The sequence below is a fragment of the Micropterus dolomieu genome, linkage group LG01 (assembly GCF_021292245.1).
Source record: "Micropterus dolomieu isolate WLL.071019.BEF.003 ecotype Adirondacks linkage group LG01, ASM2129224v1, whole genome shotgun sequence".
Lineage (NCBI taxonomy): Eukaryota > Metazoa > Chordata > Actinopteri > Centrarchiformes > Centrarchidae > Micropterus > Micropterus dolomieu.
In genome coordinates, this window is record NC_060150.1 from 38989768 (window position 1) to 39013238 (window position 23471).

Genomic DNA, 23471 nt, shown 5'->3' on the forward strand with positions numbered 1-23471 from the left:
CATCACACTGTGTACATGTGTACATGTATGCATGTATGTGTATGTGTACCTGTATATCACATCCACCTCCGGTATGTACATAGTAATAATAATAATAATGGTAATAATAATTTTACTCCAGCATCCTTTGAGCACTCTGCTCATTGCACTATTGTCTCAATCTGTCTATATTGTTTTTGTTTATAGTGTGTATATATCATAGACTGTATATGCTATATATGTGTTCTCTATACTGTATCCTGTGTCTGATTTTATTATTGTATTATTGTATAAGTAAGCACATCGTGAGCAATGTACAATCCAGAGTCAAATTCCTCTTATGTGTACACATACCTGGTGAATAAATCTGATTCTGATTCTGAAAAAGGAACGAGTCTAAAGGCTGATGGTGTGCTCTCTTGGAGTTCCTTCTGGGTGGCCTGCCACTTCTGTGGTCGGATGCGGGGGGCGTTGTCTGTCAGTCTGAATGACAACAAGCCATCCTCTCTAGCAGCCGGTCAGGATGGATGAAGAGGATGTTTTTTTATTACAAAATCAGTCCAGACAGACACACTCCAGACGTGAGGGTGGCACGCTCTTCTACCTCACAGCAGCATTAAGAGGCTGTCTGACATCTGGGTAGTGAATCACACGGAGGCGATACCACTTACTGAAAGCAGTAATCAACACCACACAATGGCTTTAAATTACTCTACTGTTGGTTTAGGGTAATTTAGAAGAATGCTGGAAGAACTGAATGTGTGCTGCACAGGTGTCATCAGGAACCAAAATGATTGCTTTATAACTCCAAACAGCAAGATCTGATGACCATAAACAATTTGTAATCACACCGCTCAGTGCTTCAGCAATGTGTGCTATGCAGAGACGGTTAACAGAATACCATTGAAGTGATCCCGTATTATCTCATCCTGTATTTTATTCTGTTAACTAAGCTATATAATGTATTCTGATTACAGATACTTGTGAGGAAATTATAAGATCTACTTTAGGGAACAATTTAAAAATGAAAATGATAAACTCTTTAGAAAATATGTTCCTAAAGAAAATAGGTCAAGTCTCAAGAGTGCTGCCATTCCATTCATACCATAATACACAGGGCGCTAACCCATCAGCATATACAGTACAACACATATCTATATCTGAAGCTTCTCAGTCATCGAGCTCCTAGTATATCTAGGAATGCGAAGCCAAAGGCGTCTTTAATAATCTACTGTGAAAAGGTCCAGTTGCCTTTGACATTATCAGACAGAATCTTTCAAACATGTTCATACAAATACCAATAAATAAAACAAAAAGCATTATATGAGTTGCTGAACAACATTAAATATCAGCAGCCTGAATAGTGAGGTTTCTGACACATCTGTATCACCATAGAAGACCAAACATTTGTTCAATAACCTGAATGACAGTGGAACCAGGGAATATTTAGATTTGGAAGATTTACAGTTTAGTAGGTTGTGCATTATGCTTAAAGGCAACGACTATTGTTTAAAGTGATTTCAGCCACTGGTGTTTTCCATATCAGTAGTAAAACAAACCTCAGAATAATCCAATACTACCTGAATAACTCTGTGGATTACTTTTACAGGTTCCATTTGATTATGTAACTACCTACAATGAAAACCACTTTATATCTGTGGAGTGATCTGTATCGTTTGCTTATTGTGTTTTACACAGTCCCCTTGCTCAAGAAAGCATACTATTTTGGCAGACTATTTTACATTAAGTCAAACTCTGCACGTTCAGAGTTGCTTTGACTCAAAGTAGAGCCCCCAAATTCAATCAGGTATCTGAACAACAACAGAAATATACTGTAGCTTATTTCTAATTAACTATATATTAACCACATGCATGCATGACAAGCCTTGTGCGGATTTCTGCAAGGTGCCAGAGAATGAATTTACTGAATTCCCTCTGTCTGCAGTCTTAGCCACACATGGAAAATGTGATAGTCATTATGCATCTGACAGAGTTCTGGAGCAGAACACTGTTCCTCTCCGCTTCAACTCCCTTTTGCAAACCAGGAAGCTGTAGGTTGATCTTGGCAACCCTCACAGTCACCCCCCCCACATTGACATTTTGCACTGTGAATAACAGATTCAGGAAATTATAATCCCCATATTCATTGTTAAAGTGCGCCTGTGTGTTCGGCTGCCGGAGGTGTTGGAGAGCGTTCAGTGTTCACGGACATAAGGGACTCACATATATAAAAGTTATCAATTTGTGTTAAAAAAGTGTGTTATTGTAAGGCCGAGCACACCTGCACAAACACACACACACTGGAAGGAACATAAATGTAAGATCTAATGCACAAGCTCGCCAAACTGAACATAAGCCCTTTCACGGGAGAGGTTAAAGGAATGCAGGTGTCTTGGAGCGCCTTCTCGCTGGTCTGCTATTCTTTTATTTAATTACTAAATCAATGACTCAGACCCCCTGTTTAAACACCACCTTTAAAGGCACTTTAATAGAGGCCATACTGAACTCCAGAAAGCCTCCCCTGACATCTGCATGTGGGTCACGTCAAGGACACTGGGGTTATTATGGTGTGTGAGAGCTGGAGGGGGGCTGTGACGGGGTTTGCTGCTTTCCCTCACTCTTACAGGTGATTCAGAAAAGTAACTGACACTCGGATGATCACAAGCCAGACTGAAAATAGCGGCTAACTACCAGCACATGTGTTGTTCTGGCAAAAACATCACAGCCTGCTCTTCGCATCTAGCGAGTCATGTTACTGCTGTTTTATTCTAATGAAGGCGTAACGCACAGAGAGAGAAAAAGGCGTGGGTGGAAAGTTTGGATGAAAGTTTGAGATCTCTCAAACCTGACTGTGACGTTAAAACAATCTAATTGTGCTATAGTTACTGTTCCTGCTGTGGTGTATTGAGATAATTTACTTAAAGCTTCAGAGCTGATTTTACACATCAAAGTCACTAAATATTAAAGTAACTATTAGCTTTCTAAAGTCAGAGAACATCAATCGGGTATCACAGTTTGGGATTGGACTTCTAACAGAAAGCATTACAATCTGGGGGGTGTTCCATTATGGGAAGTGTAGGATCCAATGTTTTTGGACCTATGTTAAGGACTAAAACTCAGAATAACTCAGCCATTACTGCTTCGGTTGAACTATCAGTGACCATGTCTGTTTTTAACCGGTCTCTCACAGACCACAATATCACATTTAATTGTCGCTCTCAAATTGCAGATAAATGTGTGACATCTGCAGGGCTGCAAGTGTTATATGGCATCTGTTTCGATTAGTGAATTGTGACAAAATTAATGAGAGAGGATGAGATATGGTGTTGCAGATTTTGTGGATTTGTATTTCCTTGGGAGTGTTGCGGCAAACTGCAAACACAACGTTGACATTCTCACTGTATAGTCGATATGGTGAAGGTGTTAGCAAACAGTATTTTATGTACACATCAAGCAGACATGGAGCAACATTAGCATTCATTTGGAGTCCAATATTCATTCTCCTTTTTGTTATGTTTCGTTCTCTTCATAATCCTGACAATGATATCTGGCTCTTTGGCTGCTAAACGCTTCACTATGTTCACCAGCTAGTAGCAAACATGGTCTGTCTTTTGGTGCAGTCAGTTTATTAGAGCTTTTATTTGCTGAAAACAGCTGCAGCTGAAAAGATACTAAAACACTCCAAATAATTAAGCAGATCTGCAGAATACGGAGTGGGTTTGTCACTACATTAGTCAAATGTATTATGTCAGAATAAACCCACTGAGATACCATCTCAAAAACAGAAAATCTATGTGAAAATATTTGTGTACACAAGTAACTATAGCTGCCAATTTATTATTATTATTATTATTTTTACTTTTATACTCAAGTACAAGTAGCTCAAGATCAGACTTGAGGACACCATGTGTGTAAATGTATTTAGCTACTTTCCACCACTGCTTCTGTCATCCTATAACCTACTGTCATAAATTCAAAAAAAAAAAAAGACAAATTATGTGTTCATAAAATCCCTCTGTGATAGGCTGCCAATTCCTCGTTTGGCCTTTCTTCACATTCAGACAGTTTTGTGGGATTCCAGTTTGAAAGGATTGAATTATAACAGAGATAAGTCCGAGTCCGAGAGAGGAAAACAGCAACGCTACACCAATGATTTTTTGTATAGTTGAATATGTGAGCTTGTATGGTCGTATGTCATACAGGTGTGTAACGTGGACTTCAGATAAACAATTCCAGCTGGATCTTATACCGTTACCTCCTTTTCCTTATCTACCACCATCTCACACACACACACACACACTCACACACTCTTATCTCCTCACAAAGAGCTCCTCTCATGTGCCCCTAAACCCATCCATCCACTTCCTGCTCTTTTCTTACAGCTGGCTGCATCTCCTCCACTTTCTCCCACTTCCCCTTCACTCCCTTCCCCATCTCCTGGGATACAATTGGGATAAGATCCCCCCCCCCACACACACACACACTCTTCTAGCTCATTCTTCATTCATCTTGGTGTTATCTCTCCTCCTGTCTTGTCCGGTGGTGAGAGGAAATCCCTCATCCCTGGTCTGTGCATTGCTTTATCTTTTTTGTTTACATCAGCAAGGTTTCACTTTTAACAGCCCGCTCTGAAATCTATGGGTGAATTTTCATCTCCCTGAACAGAAAAACAACACTTAAGTCTGAGAAATGGAGCTGGTTTCTATACATCTGACTATTTTAAAAATCACATTATACTTCATTGTTTCTGTGTGTCTTCCTGGGAAATGTAATTTGTAGCGTCTGCATACATTTATTTCTCTCACTCACTTTCTCTTCTTGTCACAACATTCATTTCTCAATTGTTCTCAAACGTGCTTTGGGATGTTTTCAGGGCTCCTTAAGCTGCTTTTTAAAATACTTAAAAAGCTTGTGGGTACGAACATTTTCAAGACAAATCAATCAAAACAGTGCCCAGGCAATCCTGCACATGACACCAGACTGCACAAAGAAGCCACAACATCAAAAAGACAAGTTGTAGGAAAATACAATGTTTTAATTATTGTGTAAACAATGAAGAGCAGAGAAGTGCTGCAGACATTTGGACTCTCTCTGACTGGGAAACAAAAAAAGTGGCTCTGACTGAGCCACAAAAAAACTATTCCAGCCATGATTTGTGCGTCAGGTAACGTTCAATGACTTGTCCACGACATTCCGCTTACTTTCTAGTTCATCAACATAATGCTGTTGTTGTGATGTTAGCTGTGATAGCAGGAGAGTTGTACCGTCTCGTCATCTCTGCATGTTAGCTTCACATTAACTTCGCAGCAGCAACTGGAACGACAGTTTGCTAACCCACTATGTAGCTTACGTTAGTTAAATTACTTGCTGTGTCATTGTTCGCTCTATTTCATGGTATTTGTCATGGTGTTGGATTTCTCCAGAATCGCTTACTCCACCTTTAAGGCCTTGACATTTTAATTTAAATCATTAAAAATAGCACCCATTTGAATCACTATAACAATCTTTACTTTACATGTGGAGGAATGATGGATTGTTATGTTACAGCAAAGTTTAAATTAAATGATTTCACCATAAAGATTATGAGTAAAACACAAGACCTCAGTGATGTCTAGCCCAGAGGCCAATTTTTACTTCCTGATTTTTACCAGACAAGCCCTTGAAAGTCAACGACAAAGCCTGCGTTTTATTGGCCGTCTGCTCCGCGTTTTAGCAGCTGACTTCAGTAAGTGTTTTCCCATCTCTGTCTGCTCTCTGCAACAGGTGTTTAACACGCTGCAGGTACTTCTGCATCTGGAGAGAGCTCATTTCAACACTATGCCCAGCCCAAATGTGTTTTTGGCATATTCAGATTGTATCCAGATGATAAAATTAAAAAAAAGAAGCATCCAGTGTAGCATACATGGGTAGCATACAGTGGGTTTTTGGAGACTAAAAGTTATAGAACCTAAAACCAAAAGCTGAGAGCTGAAAGATACTATAGAGGCAAATTGTAGAGTTGAGTGATAATTTTCTATGGGTTTGTCACAAGCAACAGCTTTTACATTTCACATAGTGTTCACATTCACATTTGATGCATTGTTGATCTAAATCGAAAAGATTGATTATAGGACTTACAATGACAAGATGCAATTTAGGTAACTGTTAATAAGAAATGTGACATGATGCACTCTGAGAATCACATGAGAGAAAGAGAAAAAAATCTAAACATTAGCTGCAAAGAGAGAAGCCCAATTTAAAAAAAAAAATGCACATCTGCTCACACACAGAAAATCCATCCATCATCTACAACAGCTTATCCGTGCAGGATCGTGGGGGGCTGGAGCCAGTCCCAGCCAACATTGGGCGAGAGGCGCGGTACACCCTGGACAAGTTGCCAGTTCATCACAGGGCTGACACATAGACAAACAACCAGTCACACACACATTCACACCTAATGGCAATTTAGAGTTGACAATTAACCTACGCATGTCGTTGGATGGTGGGAGAAAGCCGGAGCACCAGAGAACCCACACAGACACGGGAAGAACATGCAAACTCCACACAGAAAGGCCTGGAACGACCAAGGTTAAAACCCTGGAGTTTCTTGCTGTGAGGCGACAGTGCTTGCTAACCACTGCTCCAGCGTGCCACCCACACACAGAATACATATACAGAATAAATATGTTTGTAAAGGAATGCTGACTGTGCGGTCTCAAGGCGAAAGGAACATTTCTGACAGCGGTATGGCAGACAGCGAAGACGGCTTTGTACACTTTACAAAATGTATTAAGTGATCAAAACCTAACACGCAATTTTAAAAAAGAACTAAGAGGCAGAATTTGAGAAAACCACAGCACATTACTGAAAGAAAAGTCCAAGAAACCACAGCAAAGTGCATTCAAACCCTCATCAGACATTCTGACAAACACACTGCAAAGTATCACATGACAGCGCGTATTAAATGTGTCAGTGCTCTGACAAAAGCTGGCTGGTAACGTTAACATAACCATGTTTGAGTCCATGTTAACCAGGATGGATGAGGTGGTGGGAGAGGTATCATTACGACTACAGCTGAGGGTGGTTGTGAAGCCGGGGAATGCGTTTTGCCAGAGAAACCCACCGGACCGGACCGAGACCCGGCTGTGCTGACACAGCTGGTTCCAGGCACATACGGCCCAACACCATGCTCGACTCCAGGAATGTTCTGGGCTTTGCTGGAGAAACCATAACAAGTGCCGGAAATAGATTAGTGCACTCTGGGTTCTACCACCGGCCGCAATCCTCCTGAGCCCGGCCTCTCTAAACCCACATGTGTGGGAACAGGAGACGCAGCAGCGGAGGGAGTAAGACCCCCACCCAGACATCAGTGCAGTTCCCAGGAGGACCCGCTGAATGGAGCAATAATGCTGCCGTTATTTCCCTGACTCCTACCTGCAGACCAACATACAAGTCTTCCAGAGCCCAACGTACAGTAACACCATCCAGCAATGCATGTCATGAAATATATATGATAATATGATGTCACTATAAACTCACTGAACTGTGAATACGTTGATATTATCAGATTATTTATTATAAATATGTGATGTTTAGCATTAAATCTTTAATTAATTGCTTTTGGGTATATTGCCACGCTGTTCTGCATTAACCTTTCCTCAGAAAGTCAGTTAAAGTCTACATCTGACATGTGTTTGTGACTGCTACTATGTAAGTTAAGACATAACATAGGCCTCGATCATGATGCTTGACTTGCTATGTAGCAACACAGCAACACTGGATCAAGACAAAAGTTTTGCTCTGCTTTAAGAAAAGTCTCCTTTGTAGTTCTTCTGAACCTACAAAACATACATGTACATTATGTCTGCCCATACCTTGCCACTGTCTCAGACATTAATGCTAACATTGCTTCCATTGGGTGCCACTTGCATTTTGCTAACATGTGCCATCATCATTGGATGTTGTATCCTGATTTTCGTAGTGCATGTGCCTGAACTTGTTACATTTGGCTGTAAGTTGTAGTTTACATGTAAAGAGAGAGGGAAAGCGCTGAATAGTAATAAACTGAACACAAAATGGCCTAATATTGCTGTTTGACAACTTCGGACTACACGAAATAGTTTTAAAAAAGGTCAGTCCTAAGGCATTTATTCGTTTCTGACTCTGATGGGGGGAAAACAGTTCCCAAAAACTACCGTATCTCTGAACGCTCATACATGTAGGTTATTCTACGTGATCACCTTTTGATAACTAATGCAATAAGTAATGTTATATTGTTTCACTTCCATTCACTGAGCCTCCCTTGAAACTGTTTGGAGCCCCCCTTGGGAGGCCTGCCTCACACTTTGAAAACCCCTGTTCTAGGGTCACTAACCAAAATAAAAGTTGATTTAGTTATTTTAAGGGAATATTGTCCATTCCATGACTGTAAACCATTCCACATCTCTTTTGTGGAGCAGTTTATATTTCAGCGGAGCACAGTCTTACTGGAAACTGAACACAGCTAGTATGATAACTTCCTGCCTTTTGGAGTTCCCAGGTCTCTGTTTCCTCTAAGTTAAGCACCATCAGGATTATTTGCAACTGGTCAACGGTAGAAGTTGAAACAAAAGCTACACGTGAAAAAGCTTTTCCTTTGCTCCGGTCTTTTCTTCCTGCAGACTGGAATCAGAGCTCCCTTTTAGTCTTTACTGTTGATGTTTCAGCTTTTGTACCTTTCCACTGACTTTTGTCACTCTCTTTGTATGCAGCACACATCCCACAGAGATTTTGTGGACGTGAGCAGGGATGTATTGCCAATTGTATTTTGTTTTCTTTGACAAAGATGTGAGAAAAACACTTTCATTCAGTCCAATGGCCGATGATTATAGCAGCTCTAAAGGGGCTGTAAGAGTTCAGCCAAAGCTCAGGTAGATTTTGTTATTTTATTCTGGTGACCTTCTTATGTCAATCCCCCACAGAAAAATAATTATGTTTGGATCTTTAGCATTGTGGAAGAAATTCCGGCCTGGCTTCACCTTGGCAGGGGGAGAGATGGGATTACCATATGAATTCACTGTGAATATACTGGTGTGTTTGTGTGTGTGTTGTTCCACTTGTATACAAACCAGTGGAAAAATATGTGCATTTGTGTGAATATACATGGTGGTATGCATGCCTTCTGGATGATGTTTATGTTAGATAGAGAATCAGAAACAGTTCAATCTGTATCTGACTTTTAGAAAGATGACTAAACCCTAACCCCCAAAGGTACACTGAAATATATTTAACATAACACATGTATGTCACTATGCCTTACAGAAAGGCTGGAGGTCAGCCTGGGTTTGTTGGTGTGGATGAGTTACAGCCAAAGCAGTGAAGAAACCGAATGAAAGCTCTGTCAGATGGATTTTTCACAACGGCAGTACAGCATTTTATTACTAAACTGAGATAAGTGCATTAAATCTTGGAATTCAAGGAATTGGAAAAGAGAGACAAAGCCAACCATCAGACCATATGGTATTCCTCTTCTCCTTTATCTTTTTGAATGCATCTCCCCATTCTTTATCCCACGACGCTAAAGCATCTTGCTGAAAAGGACTACGGCCTTTTTGAACTACAATCCACATATACTTTACAATACTCTGGTGCATTTTACAAAGGAGATCATGACTTTTAAGTCTGATTCTTTATTGACTTCTAATCAATTCAGCAAGCTATGAAAATCAACTTGCAGAGGCTTGAAACGTACTTGAAATAAATAGATAACTCACCACAGAGAACATTTAGTTCCCTTTATATTTTTACTGTGGTCATGCAGTCTGTGATATGTTCAAGTGCTTGTGTGAAACTGTAAGATCCAAAAGCAACGTAACAATTCAGAAAAATACAAACTTCTTGTTGTCCTAATCATGACATCACGTTTCTTATATACTGTATTTATGTTATGCTTTTACCCAAAGTGCTTCACAATTATTACCACTGACCCTGCAAGAAGTGGACAACCCGCAGCACCTGTTGAGCAACAGCCACCATTGTCCACCATTGGATGTCCAAACAACAAGGAATTGCTTTCAAAACAGCGCCTGCTTGATTAGTTACATGATTGCTGTGTAATCATGTAAGTGCAACTAGGGCTGGGCGATATGGCCAAATATTTGATCCCAATCATTCGATATTGATAACTATCACGATAAATGTCAAATAATTATTTCTAATAGAAAAATTAAGTGCTAATTCGTTTGTGATTCAAATGAATGAAGTCAAACATTTATTGAAAATTTGTTATATTGTTATTAAGGAAAATTATGTCCCAATAAATCAAGCATAGAGTTAGTTCAGGCAGGCAGCGAAGTCAAGCTCTACTCATTCCAGCATATCAGCGAAAGCAGCCAACTAAGCAGCACATCAGCTAACAGCTCAGCCGATTCCTCTTTTTGCATTCATTGGCAAATTCCAGACAAGGTGCCTATTTAAGCTGCCGTAGCCTACCTGCCCATCCTCGCTGCTTCCTATGCAAAAGCTCATAACCCACCGCCACCCCAGCTCCACCTTTCAGGCTGTATCTGATAGGGATGCACAATAGTTATCGATCCGATAGGTATAGGCCGATCAGGCATATCTCGTTATCAGAAGCATTTCGGGGAATTAATTCGGCCAAATAGAATCAAACATGCTAACATGCACCGCAGTTTGGACAGCTATCTCCTGTCCTTCTTCCCTCTGTCTCTGCATGATTCACTGCAGGTAACAATGTGCAGATTGAAGCTACATGGCAATCTAAGCTTAACAGTTAGACTTCAGACAGTTTTCATTTAGCTCGTTGTATATCTAGCTTTGCCAAGCTAGCGTTAGCGCGGTGTGCTTGTAATAACATAGAGGATGAGAGACGTGGTTTTGTTGCACATACTGCAGTGGCTTGGAGTTACCTTCACTTCAACGTGTCCACAAACTATCTCTGCGCTTGCCATTGTTCGTGCATGTGAGCCCGCATGTGTGGCATGTGAGAGGCTGCATCCTGATAATAAACAGTATGGTCTTCAGCCCCAGGCCCATTTAACACCATGCATCAGTCCACGTAATATCTGATTAAACATGTAAATTGCATGCATGCTCTTTTCTGTACGTTTTTTTTTACTGCGGCTCTCTGCCTCGGGCTTTCCATGTATGCACATGGATGGGCAGGGAGGTGCTCTCCCTACCTTATGGCTTTTCCACGCAGGCACGTGGAAGGGCAGAGAGGTGTGCTCTCCCTGCCTCATGCTTTCCACATCGGCATGTGGCAAGTTGCTCTCTCTCATGGCTTTCCATGTAGGTGCTTTGATGGGCAGGAGGTCTTTGATGAAAGTTGTCCTGAATTATTGTTATCGTTTTGATCGCCCAGCCCTAACTGCAACACACGCCAGGGCATCAAATACCGATGCTTTAACAACGCTTTGACAACTGGTCAGTATTTCATGCACAAGGTCTTCAGTGTCTTTATAAAACGCCTTTTTAAGATGTGGCTAATGTTGCGAAATGGTCGCAGTTTGGCTAGGTTTAGGCACCAAAACTACTTTGACGCCATGGAATGACAACGGGCTGGCACTAAAAAAAATAAATGTAGCTAAATAGTCGCTGATGGAATATATATCCATGTTTCAAACCTCGGCAAGATGGTTTTCATTGTGTGCTGGAATTAGTGGAAGTCAATGGCTTTAGAAAGTGGTCAGCAGTAATGCAAAGTTTGTGAAATGTGTATGTAAAGAGGATAAGAAAAACAAAAGCTCTGGTATTGTATGTACTGTTTCTTCTTAAAACCAGAAGGATTAAGTGTTTTCTGTTTCTGTGTCAAGTCATTACTTTATAAACCAGACGCACATTTGCACAACAGTCTCAGCTTTGACATATCACAATAATTTAAATACTATCAGTCTCCAGTGTGATTTACAATGGATTAAAGCAAAACATGCAGAGAGGAAATAACTGCTTGTTTTCCCCTGAGTACTGACATTATAGTGCTAATAGTGGAAGAATGAGGGTTTGTGATGGTTTGCATGAATGCAGCTCTATTGCACAACAAAGCCTCTTGAGCGATGAGGGGGCCCCTCAGAGCCGGCCCCTCCAAACAGCTGCTGTGTCGCCGAGAGGGCCAACAGCACTCAGCTCAGAGTTCAGCGACACTCTCTTCCGACTCCTCCGAATGTCAAGAGTTCATTTGAATAAAGTTAAAAGTGAGCTGGATTTGGCTTCCCTTCCTGCAGCTATCTAATCTAATCCAGGAGTGGGACTCGCACGCGCTCGCAGAGAAAGACAAACAGGATGCCTCTACTCGGGTGATTCGGATGAAAGAGACTGACACAGTTTGAATTTGCCTCTGCTGGTGCTGTGGAGTCCACTGCCTCACATCCACTCTCATGGACCTCGGCCGAACTGTGTGTGAATGAGTCATACTGCAGCAACACCCTAAACACTGAGACACAGAGGCTCCTGATCCCAGATCAATGTTGAATCAACAGAGCAATGATGGAGCATGTGCTCCGTCTCCAAGGAGAGTAATAATGATGTGTTTGAGTGTGTGTGTGACACAGAGTTTGCCCTTTGCTGCCAGTTCTTTCTTCTTTATCCAAAATCATGAATTCATGCACTTGATGGCAAACATACTGTCTCACAAAACCCAACAGCAGCAACTGGAGTAGTGAAACTGACTGATTCTTATTTCAGATGGTAAGATTGTGCATCATTAACGTAGCGTGCATGAGCAACATATGTGCATTTATGAAATAAAAAGAAAAGGGTAAGTGCAAAATGGACCATATTATCGTTCATCAACATCACAAAAAGACATGTTTTTCCATTTTATAGGAAGTATTACTCATAGGAGCTATTTAGCAGAAAAAAATTTATTGACAGTGAAGTATGTGGATTATCCAGGGTAATGAGAAAACTTTTGCAGAAAGACATGTTGCCGTTGTATTTTACGATCTTTTGACAAAAGTCTATTCACCCCTATTGGGGCTGCAGTAGCTCAGTCCGTGGGGGACTTGGCTTGGGAATTGGAGGATTGGCGGTTAAAGTCCAGCATGTACAGGTAGCTGGAGAGGTGCCAGTTCACCTCCTGGGCACTGCCAAGGTGCTGAACCCCTAACTGCTCAGGGCGCTCTGCAGCAGCCCCATCACTCTGACATCTCTCCCAACAATTAATGCATGTCTATAGGTGTGCATGTATTTCAGGCCTATGTGTATTTGGAACACGGCGTCAAATACCAACGCTGTAAGAAAGTCTATCTGTATTTGGTGCAAAAGGTGCCCTTCATGAGACGCCCTCTGCTTTCAAGTAACACCGTCATGTAACCGTCTGCCATCATGTAATGTACTTATTTCAACCCACGACAACACAATAACCTAAGTAGTTCTGATGCCTAAACCTAACCAAACCCATGATCTTTTCCTAAACCTGAAGGTGTTTCATACGGATGCTGAAGGGACCTTGTGCGTCAAACATGGATGCTTTGTCAGGCTCTCTCAAAGAGTCTGTATTTGACACCCTGAGATGAGAATGTGTTTGTTTTGTGTAAAAAAGAATTTTAAAAAGTGACCATTTCTATTAATTCTTCTTTCTTGTAAAGGAGGGAAAAATGTCAGGTATATACATCTCAAACGCTTGTGACTGCTAAGTGAAGATATAAAGTGGGATTCATTCCTTTCATGGTGTTTGTCATATGGGTGACTTGGCCCTTTTCGATCCTTATCATTCTGGTCATATCAAGTCTGCTGGGAAAACCTCTGAAAATGGGTCTGAAAAAGTGGCATGCTGCATCCTATCAGCTGCACAACCCTGCTGCACAGGTACACAAACCGAGTGCGTGTGAACTCTGCCTGCATGTGTCGCACTTCAACAGAAAGATATGTTGAGTACAATTTCAGTTTGAGTATGTTTGTGTGAGTCAACGTGTTTGAGTGGCTCAATTTAAGTGGATAAAAAAAGAGAAGAGAGTGTCTGATGCTTCTTGATCTGGCGAGCTTTGCCAGCAGTTGTCGGGCCAGTGGTGAGCTGGACCTCACAGACTGTCAGCCACATTTGTGATTCACCACAACCCTGCAGAACCATAAGTGACTGAGCCAAACATCAGGATGGACGAGGCTCGGGCAGCCTGCTGTCTGTCCTGACGTGGGAAACGTGTCTTTTGTGTTAACTACAAGATTCAATTAGACCAACATGCCCATAAATATCAAGGCAATTTTAGGTAAGTAACAGCAGGAAGGAGAAAAGGAGTCGAGCCCACACACTTGGTGGCTTTCATTCACAACATTTTATTCTGAAAACCATAAAAGTTTTATGATTAGAGCTCCAAGTGTGTCGGCTTTTCTCACTTCCACCTGAAGAAAAAGGAAAAAAAGCGTTGCACTCACCGAACCTCTTGTATCCAAAAGACTGTACTTCCTCCTCGTCTGCAAAGTCGTCTGTGTGACATAATCAGAAACATGTGATATAAACAGGTCTTACGCACGCTAGTAGCAGTAGGTACATTGTGTCTAAAGCAGCTGGTAGTGAATCACACAACAAACAAAACAACTCAGAAAGGAACACAACAGGGCAGCTGCACAGAATGCATAATCCTTAAATACAATGATCTCTGCAGAGTGGAGGCAGCCAACAACGCATTAGGTTGGAGATAGTAGAGTATCATCTGTAGTCTGTGTCTGTGTGTGTGTGTGGAGTTAGGAGGTCCAGAGAACTGTAAAAGCCACAGGCTGTGGTTTCTCTGGGTTGTTGACAGTAAAATCTAATTACACTGTACTGCACTACACTGCAGACTGGAGCAGAGCTCAGAGAACATCACTGGTAATGGTAAACAGATGGGACTGAGGGGGGCGATGGGGGAGACAGGCAGGGATGAGCTTTGTGTTTACTGGTGGGGGGTATTACACCTCAGTTTCTCTGGGTAAAATTAATAAAATATTGTACTTATTAATGCTACCAATGCAGCTTGAATTGGCTACTGGTTGGGGTGTGATGAAGTGGTGTCCACTGGTCATGCAGGATCTTTCCTTCACCACGAAAAAGTGTTTTTATTTTTGGAAATAGGATCTTGACATCTTGTTTTCTTATCTGCTTATATCCTCCAAGGGGATGCCACTAAGTGGTGGAAGAAAATAAAAAGTTTTTCACAACTTCTGCGCCGCGGTACCGTAATGTCATCCAGATGTGAAGCGCGCACCACAAAGAAGAACCCAGTAAAATCTGCAGTAGCTTGTTACCTGTGAGTTTGGATAAAAAAAAAAAAAATCAGCTGCATGCGAAGGTAACATACCTTTCATGGCGGTTAATAACTCGTTGAGGACTGTAGAAGAGATGAGGACCCCTGTCACTTTCTGCGCATCTCAGCATCCAGTGCAAAGGTGTAAAGTTGATCCACGCAGAACGACACGCGCTAACAAAAGACATACAATTTAACTATAAGTGTGTCTTCATGTTGACCCTCCGGTTTAAAATCCCATCGTCTCTGTTCCCTCGCTCGCTTTGCTTTTGAAGAGTTTTTGCAGGAGTGGTGTGATGTAGTCCAGCAGGAGGAAGTATCGCTGATCTGTTACCACCAGCCTTGAAGTTACACAGAATATACGAGCTGCACTTCCGGCGTCACTTTCAGAATTAAATCGTTTTTGTGTGGAGAAAACACAAGTAGGTTTTTTTTAACGAATAATCACCGTTGTATGAAAATAGAGTTACCCTTTCTACCTCAAAATGTATGTCCACTCTATATATTTAGCCGTTATCTCCACAAACTCTCCAATAAAAGAACAATTTGATATTTTGTGAAATATGCTAATTCTTGCAGTTCTTTTATCTGTCCATTTAATTTGTAGACCTAGCTATGGACAGCAGCCAGTTAGCTTAGCATAAAGATTAGAAACGGGGAAGCTAGCCTGGCAGGTTCAAAAGTAACAAACACCTCTCAAACTCAGTAGCTATTTGGGCCTAAGTGTTGTTTGTTTAATTTGTGTGAGACAATTCAGCATTTTATGGCTGATTATAGCCTACATGTGGGCTACTGGTGGGAATAAAATAATTGCCAAAATGTCAAACTTTCTTTATGGACAATGTTCACTGAGTGCACACCCGGATAGGTTTCTATGGATTTACCTCATTGACCTGTGTTTTGTTTTTGTTTTTTTGCAGCTCTCTGATATTCCACTTGATATACAACACACATTTCCCCCAAAACATATTATCTGCCCCCTGAAAACAAAGGCCAACCCTACAAAAAAAACCCACTCTTATTTTGAGTGTGTGTGGTTTCCGGGTTTTCTTTGCTTTCTCTCTCACGTTCTCTCTGTAGCTTTACATCGTCCCCAGTTTCCTCCGGCCCCAACTCCGTTTTACCAGTGACTGTCCCGTCCTCTCCTGCTGCGTCTCCCCCAGGTAGGCAGGGAGGAGGTGCAGGCTGATTTCAACACCACAGACCGCGGGACGTCGTGCAGTAATCCAGCCGGAGATGAGATTAAGTTACTGGGGGTTGATGGCAATCGCGTCCTCGGGTGAAAATCTGGTACCCATTAAGGATAATTTCAAAGGTTTGGGGAGGTGGAGCGACACCGAAACGGCGACATTGCAGTGCAGTTCCTGTGTTATTACATCTTCACATCTCATTTCCTTTAAGGATGAAAAGCCACTTTCATATTCATATGATATTCCTTTAGGGTCATTTGGCCTCTCTGTGCTACTCAATAATAGCTCAGTCATGTGGTTTGGGGTATTTTATCAACCGATTTATCACAATAATCCCACATTCCTGAGATACTACTGCAAACATTTACATATTTGCAAGTAGTTTTTCCTATTATTTTCATTAAAAAAAAGAAAACATCTGACAGCACAGGCAAAGTATTTCAACCCAGTCTTGTTAAAACAACTTCTTGCTAGAAATAAGTATCTGTATCTTAAATCAAAGACAAATATTTTCACTTAAATCAAGAAAAATTACCATTTAATTAAGTAGACTTACTGCAATGGAATTTCTCTCCATTTGTTTGAAGAGATTTGCATTTCTTGGACTTAATTATAGACAAAAATCACCTGATAATATGCAGATTTTTTTTATTTTAGTGCTATATTATCATTATCAGACTTTATAGTACTTAATAGTCCCTTTATCTTCCTTGGGATGTCTGCTTGATAAAGGAAACAGGAAAGATTTGCTTTGCTGTGATGCACAACATCCTCCCTACGATGAAATAGATCTTTGCACTTATTGACATTTGACATAACAAATGATTTCTGTTGCATTAAATGGTCCCAATGGACCATCAGAAATCACCACAATCTATTAGACTATAAGGTTCACCAACGGCCATTTCCCTTTGACTCCTCCAGGCGCAGTGATAATTTCAACAGTTCCTGTATCCATAATCTCTCCGGCCTGCAGATGCAGATCACTGATCAAAGGCCAAAAACAGCTGCATCTAACATCAAAGAAATTAGACACTCTCATGTCTTCACAGCACAGGTCAGAGTCACCAATGTGGCCCTGATGTTAATCTTTTTACACTCACTCCGTTCAAACCAGTTGATTTATAGGAGAAAGATACAGATAACACAAACTGTCTCAGCTCTAAAATCCTCTGAGCTTTAAAAAAAACACAGACATCAAACTCAGCTTTGTTTTTCTTCTGTCTTTGGATAGCAGAGCCTTCAAACTTGGGGGGCTCACTGCTAATAGCTTGGGTTTGACCCAGTCCAGCACATATTAGATTCCAGACCAGCCTGAGACGATACAGCGACTAATTACTTGTTTTCCTAAAGCCTTCAAAACTGTTATTTTACTGTCAGCTATAATAGTAGCAGCAGGCTGGTATTAGGGTTCAGATAGGGATCGTAGCGAGCTGATAAAAAGCAGCTGAGGGTCGGGTATCTTACAGCCCTGCTCCTGCTGGTCCTCATTCAGAGGTTGGGACCTCATTTGCTGGGTCAAGGCTTTCAGCAGTGGGCTCAGAAAGCACACAGGAATTCCACATTTGTCACGCCGCTGCCACATTTTTATATCACGATAAGGACAACTCACATTGTCTTTTGTGCGGCAGGACGGAGACAGACAGGAAGCTGGATGACTTTCTGCTAAGAACATGCAGGAGAGTCTGAAATGGCTCTATATTGGTAAGATGATACTTTTTCAAACGAATACTTACTTAAACTTTGTTATCACAAAGCAATAATGAAGCACTGACAGACATGTATTCAGACTTCTCTGTAATGGAACATCAAGTTTTAAAAAAATGCATCCACACATTTAAAACTGTTCCACATACAGTTCATGGTTAAAAGTTGCAAACACACTGGTTTCCTCTTGAATGTTTTTGTGATCGCATGCACATTTGCGCATGCACATGCAGTCCTTCTGCTGCTCTCGTGGCCTACAGAGCTTAGCCAAGGCCCTGCCAGCGTGTGCCAGGTCTCTGCAGGAAGCCCAGGCTTACTGTCAGTCTGATGCAGATTAGAGCAGAAAGTTTTACCTCCGGAGGGCTCTGGAGTATGAAGGAGACAGTGAAGTGAGATGGGCCTGCATACAGTTGAGCATGTAATGTTTACCACGCATTAAAGCGAGTCTGAAGCTGATCTGTAATTTTGCTGCGCGCGTAAGGCTTAATAATGCAAACACACTAATAGGATCTGAGCTGGTGAGTTAGATCCATAAAAATAGATCCAATCCCTTGAGGAAGCAGGTGCCTCACTCTCCTCTCTCCAACTGCACAACCTGCTGCTTTTGTTCAGGGCGCTCATGTTTCTGTTGCTGTCAAGGTAAATATTCTAAACTACTTTACTTCTTTTGCACGTACGGTCACTACAATTTACTCTTTAACATTAGGAGAAGGTATTTCTTCACAGGTATCATCAAATACTGTTTTGCAGTAAGATTGGTTTTGGGACACATGCATGGACACTGGGATATATAGGCTAAATATATATCCCAGTGTCCATGCATGAAAATAAAATAAATAAATAAAATAATCCATGAAAATACTTTACAATATGACATTTATTTATTTTATGCCAGTTTGTGCTGACATGATGTGCACAGAGATGTTATAATAAATCGTTGTCTACTGTACAGTCTAACTCTACAGGTTCTGCAACAGTACAAAAAAGTACTTTGACATATTTGCTAAGGAAAGAATTTGTAATTTGTTTACTTAATAATGAATAATTAAATTGCACTGCATTATAGTTGTTATCCATGTGATGTAATATGTGATACTTTAAACCAAGAAAGATTAGTTGACTGCAGTAGCTTCAGTTATGTGGGATCTCTTTTGGTAATCATGTTTATTTTGGCTTTACTCTGATGTGTGATAGTCCATACTAATGACATTTTTGTCCTGTTGGATAACTAGTTAGCCTTAATTAGCCTTAATGTTGTATTCATATCTAAATGGGCTCTAAATTAAAATGCTTGAGAAATGGCACCACCTTGTGGCAGGTTACATGGCAGGCACATAAGTCAAAGCATGTCCTCTGTTTGCTGCTCGGTTCAGCGTAGAGGAATAATGAGTAAGTTTTTATGAGCACTTTTTATAGATCTTAAGACAGGATGAAGAGGCTGCTTGTTCAAATTCTTTGCGTCGCTGAAGTCCTGCTCTGTGCTGCTGACTCTCCACCACTGAGCGAGGACACCCTGAAAAGTGAGGCCTTCATAAAACACTGAGATGTTTCTGATCGATATTGTTTGCAGCCATGCTGAATCACAGTATGTTTCATTGGTGTGTGTAGAGCTGTCTGCAGCGGGGGAGCAGCATGTTGATGAGGAAATAAAGCGAGCGTTACTCGGGGTGAAGCGGGTGAAGGAAATGATGGAGAAAAAAGAGGAGAAGCACAGACATCTTATGGACGCCCTGAGACACAGCAGTGACAAGAAAAAGGTATAAATCCTGTCTCTGTGATGGCCATTAGGTGCACAGCCTCTGCAAACCTATTTGCGGTAATCATTCCTGATGTAAGAAGCCCGCAATCAAAACACCACAAGTCAAGCTGTGTTTAAACCTCTATGGTTTAAACACAAGAACTTTTCTCAGAACATGACAACTGTAGTTGAGCAGTTACATGCCAGTCTGTGTGCGTTATTCATGACATATTTTCTAACTCGTAAAGGCAAAGCCACACAAAGCCTCACAGAGAAACCTCAAAGCAGGCAGTGAATAATGAATGTGGGAGTATAGCGCTGTTTTAGGGAGTCGGGGTGTAGTTTAACTGCAGTCAGGATAAATTAACTGTCTGTGGATTCATCTGTTTTTAGTATGTTTTTTGTTTTTTTTCAAAATAAAAGACTTGGGGCTTAGAGCCCCAAACCGCATCATATTCTCTCTTGCTTATTTAGAGGCAATGTATCTGTGACATAATTTTCTGTTTTGGGGTTCCTTCAGGGGGCAATGCAGCTGGCCCGGGAAACAGAGCAGAAACTAGAGGAAGCTGAGCAGCAATGTCAAGATTTAACCAAATCTTCCTTTGAGGAATGTCGACCATGTCTTGAAGATACGTGTAAGGCCTTCTATACATCTACGTGTCGCCGTGGCTTCGCCTCTTTCTCATTCAAGGTTTGACCTCAGCATATTCCTACAATAACTGTCTGAGACCTACAAAATATTAACTGGATTTGTAACTCCAAAGATGATGGTTCGTCTGTGAATCTTTGCTGCAGGTGGAGGAGTTTTTCAGGAAAATGGCGGCCCAGCTGGAAGATACAGAGCAAGCTCACGATCCGAGCGAGGAGAGCGTGGTTCACACCAACTCAGCCGAGATCCAGGTCAGAGAAGATGAAGCAGATCTGGAGCTTCAGCGGGCAGACGCGTTGTTCAGCCAGCTGCTGTCAAACATCAGCCTCCTGCACAACCAGAGCGTCGTTCTGGTCAAAAAGATGCAGCAGGTGTTTGGGAACTCCTTCCTGGCGGCCTTCAACACGGAGCTCGAGCCTAGCTCGCTGTCGGCCATGCAGGGCGGCTCAAGCGCTGGCTTGTTCAGGACGGTGGGTCTGGATCACATCCTTGGTTCAGTGTCCGACTTTGGGAGGAATGTGCTGCAGAAATTCAGCTCCACAGTGGCTGATGTATTTGAGGAGATACAAGAAGCTGAGGAGTACTTTCAGCAACCAAGCAGAGGTATCCGGTGTCATTTGTAGCACTGGATTCATATTCAATGTATTATCTCCTTTATAAAAATAATGAAAACCACTACTACATCTACTTGTGTATGCTTATCTACAAAGATACAGGATCACTTTCTGCTTTGGGGCATTCCCAGAGCAGATATCTGTGCAGACAACTCCGCAGACAAGTATCAGAGTGCCGGCAGCTCCAAAGTTTGTGCGAGACCTGTGAAGATTATCTGTTAAAAGGTAAATAACTGACACAAAAATTTGTTTTTTAGGGAGCACTTCTGGATCCCTACTATTTAGCTGCTTATCCCACACAGTCACATGTGCACATATAGTACAGATATGTAAATGTTTTCCTATCTGGACCTTAAATGCAAATTCTGGCCCAAATAATAGGATATTCTTTTTGTACCTAGAGGGACAATTAAAAACAGTCTTTTACTTTGAAGTCTTAATCTTGTGAACTAGTCTTAGTAATGATGAGAGAAACATACTGCAGGACAGTCAATAATTTGGTTGATTGTTTCTTAGACAATTTGAATAAACATTTAGTCTATAAAAACAAATCTTGCTTAGAACCCCCAAAAGCCCTGTTCACCGTGCACACCTGGATTTATGCACACTCATTTGCACTTTCAGAGTGTCCCAGTGTCCAGCAGTTGCACTCTGAGATGGAGGAGATGTCCATGCTGCTCAACGCCTCCCGTCAGCAGTACGACGACAGGCTGGAGCTGGTCCAGAGGCACACAGCGGACACACAGAGATGGCTCAGCAACATGGACGATAAATACGGCTGGGTCAGCCAGCTGTCCAGCAGCACAGCGGGCCCACACGACATCTTCAGCGTGATCACAGTATGTTCGTAGCAGTGTTTTACTTCTCTGACATTACCACACGGCTATATCTTGCATTTTAATACTTCTCTTTGGCTGAAGAATCAAGATAGATTACTGTTGATCTGAGCTGCAACATGTGAATTTCTTTGCCAAAGAGCATTCGTAATAATCCTGTTGTTTGAATTCTGTCACAGATAATTGACTTGATCCCTAAAATAAACAAACAAGATTTAAATTCAAACTCCAAAGCCAAACCTAATTATGTTTATTGAAAGTATACCTGACTGTATGTAATTAAGCGTAAAAATGTGTGTGATTATTTTGGCTGCTGGCAAGAATCTTGTTAGGTGTTGTTTTAGTTAAATAGTTTGCCACAAGAACTGATCCCTTTTCAGGTGACTCCGCAGCAACAGATGAATAACATCAGGCCTAAAGTTGACAGCAGCGTGGTTGTAACCATACTGGACTCTGGCCCGATAACTGTCTCAGTCCCAGCAGAGCTGGAGGTGGAGGACCCTGCTTTCATCCAATATGTAGTTCAGGAGGCTCTTACTCTCCATAAACAGCAGATAAAAGGTATCGATCCAGGCAGTGTTGTGACTTAGTCAATAATCTGGCTCCCAGCTTCACTTGGCAGAGCGCCATATTGAATTTGAGCAAAATGAATTGTGATCATTTGAAAGTGCCAACATTACTCTATTCTATACTCCATTTCATTTTAATTTAATGAATTATTCTGTGCCACAATGCAAATGGGATGTTTTTGGTTACTAAGAAACAATCATACATTTTATCCCTCATTGACTTTCTATTAAAATATTAAATGAATCCATATGCAATGTGGCAGCCATGGGGATATTTAAGTTTACTGACTTGCTTGCGTGGACCTAGTTGACCTTCTATACATCAATTTAAATTGTGGTTAATTTGTATGTTTTTTTCTCTACACAGGAATGGAGTAATGAGAACGTCCCAGTGTCCACACATTATTTTCAGATGCTGAATAAAGTCCAGGACCAGTTTTCTTGAACAATTAAGCTGATCTTTGTAAAACTTGAAATCTGTATAGACCCCTTAACCTTTCAACGCACAGCTCATATTCTTTTTATTCATGTTTCATTCTTAGTGTTTTAAATGTTTCTGCAATAAAACTGGGTACTCTCTCCTTCACCATAATTTTGAATGTAATATTTACATATTTTGTGAAACTGATATCAGAATGATAACAACATGTTTTCTGCAGTTTTTTTCTGTTCTTTGGGAACAATCTGTATTTATGGCTGTGCAAAACAAAATCTTTAAAATAAAGATATAATAATGTTTTTGGACTCTTTGTACAGCACAAAAAAGTGAAGCTTGCAAAGTTTTATTCCCACAAATGTTTTATTTTATTATTTATTTTATTAATCGCCTCCTGTGTTTGAAGCAGGTGAAATGGCTCTTTCTCACTGAATCACACCAAGCTCAGGGCCAGTTTGATCTAATGTTTCAATGTCGTTATTCTATATTTATTATATAGGCCTATTATGATTGTTATTAACTGATAAATAATGACTGTATTATAGTAATTTATTCT

General features: G+C 41.1%; 2 protein-coding genes across 2 annotated transcripts in view; one reads left to right on the forward strand and one right to left on the reverse strand.

Moving 5' to 3' along the window:
- LOC123969154 (collectin-12-like) overlaps positions 1 to 15452 on the reverse strand; it is a 39906-nt gene extending 24454 nt beyond the window's left edge. The window contains exons 1-2 of the mRNA XM_046046309.1: positions 15231 to 15452; positions 14329 to 14379 (exon numbers count right to left, since the gene is read on the reverse strand). Coding sequence (XP_045902265.1) covers positions 14329 to 14379; positions 15231 to 15237 — 58 coding nt within the window. The 5' untranslated portion in view covers positions 15238 to 15452. The remainder of the gene's footprint in view (positions 1 to 14328; positions 14380 to 15230) is intronic.
- A 44-nt stretch (positions 15453 to 15496) lies between these two features.
- On the forward strand, positions 15497 to 23018 carry LOC123969254 (clusterin-like protein 1). Its single transcript, XM_046046515.1, has 10 exons — positions 15497 to 15598; positions 17998 to 18070; positions 19490 to 19593; positions 19682 to 19830; positions 20332 to 20502; positions 20607 to 21063; positions 21171 to 21299; positions 21699 to 21913; positions 22291 to 22471; positions 22847 to 23018. Exons 3-10 carry the CDS (start codon positions 19503 to 19505, stop codon positions 22855 to 22857), a joined length of 1404 nt encoding a protein of 467 aa, XP_045902471.1. The 5' UTR covers positions 15497 to 15598; positions 17998 to 18070; positions 19490 to 19502; the 3' UTR covers positions 22858 to 23018.
- The last annotated feature ends 453 nt before the right edge of the window (positions 23019 to 23471 follow it).

Bases quoted from the DNA above. Each gene is read 5' to 3' on its own strand.
- LOC123969254 (XM_046046515.1), top strand. From the start codon at position 19,503: ATGAAGAGGCTGCTTGTTCAAATTCTTTGCGTCGCTGAAGTCCTGCTC. The intron at 19,831-20,331 runs GTATAAATCCTG...GGGTTCCTTCAG, and splicing joins ACAGCAGTGACAAGAAAAAG to GGGGCAATGCAGCTGGCCCG. The intron at 21,064-21,170 runs GTATCCGGTGTC...TTATCTACAAAG, and splicing joins CTTTCAGCAACCAAGCAGAG to ATACAGGATCACTTTCTGCT.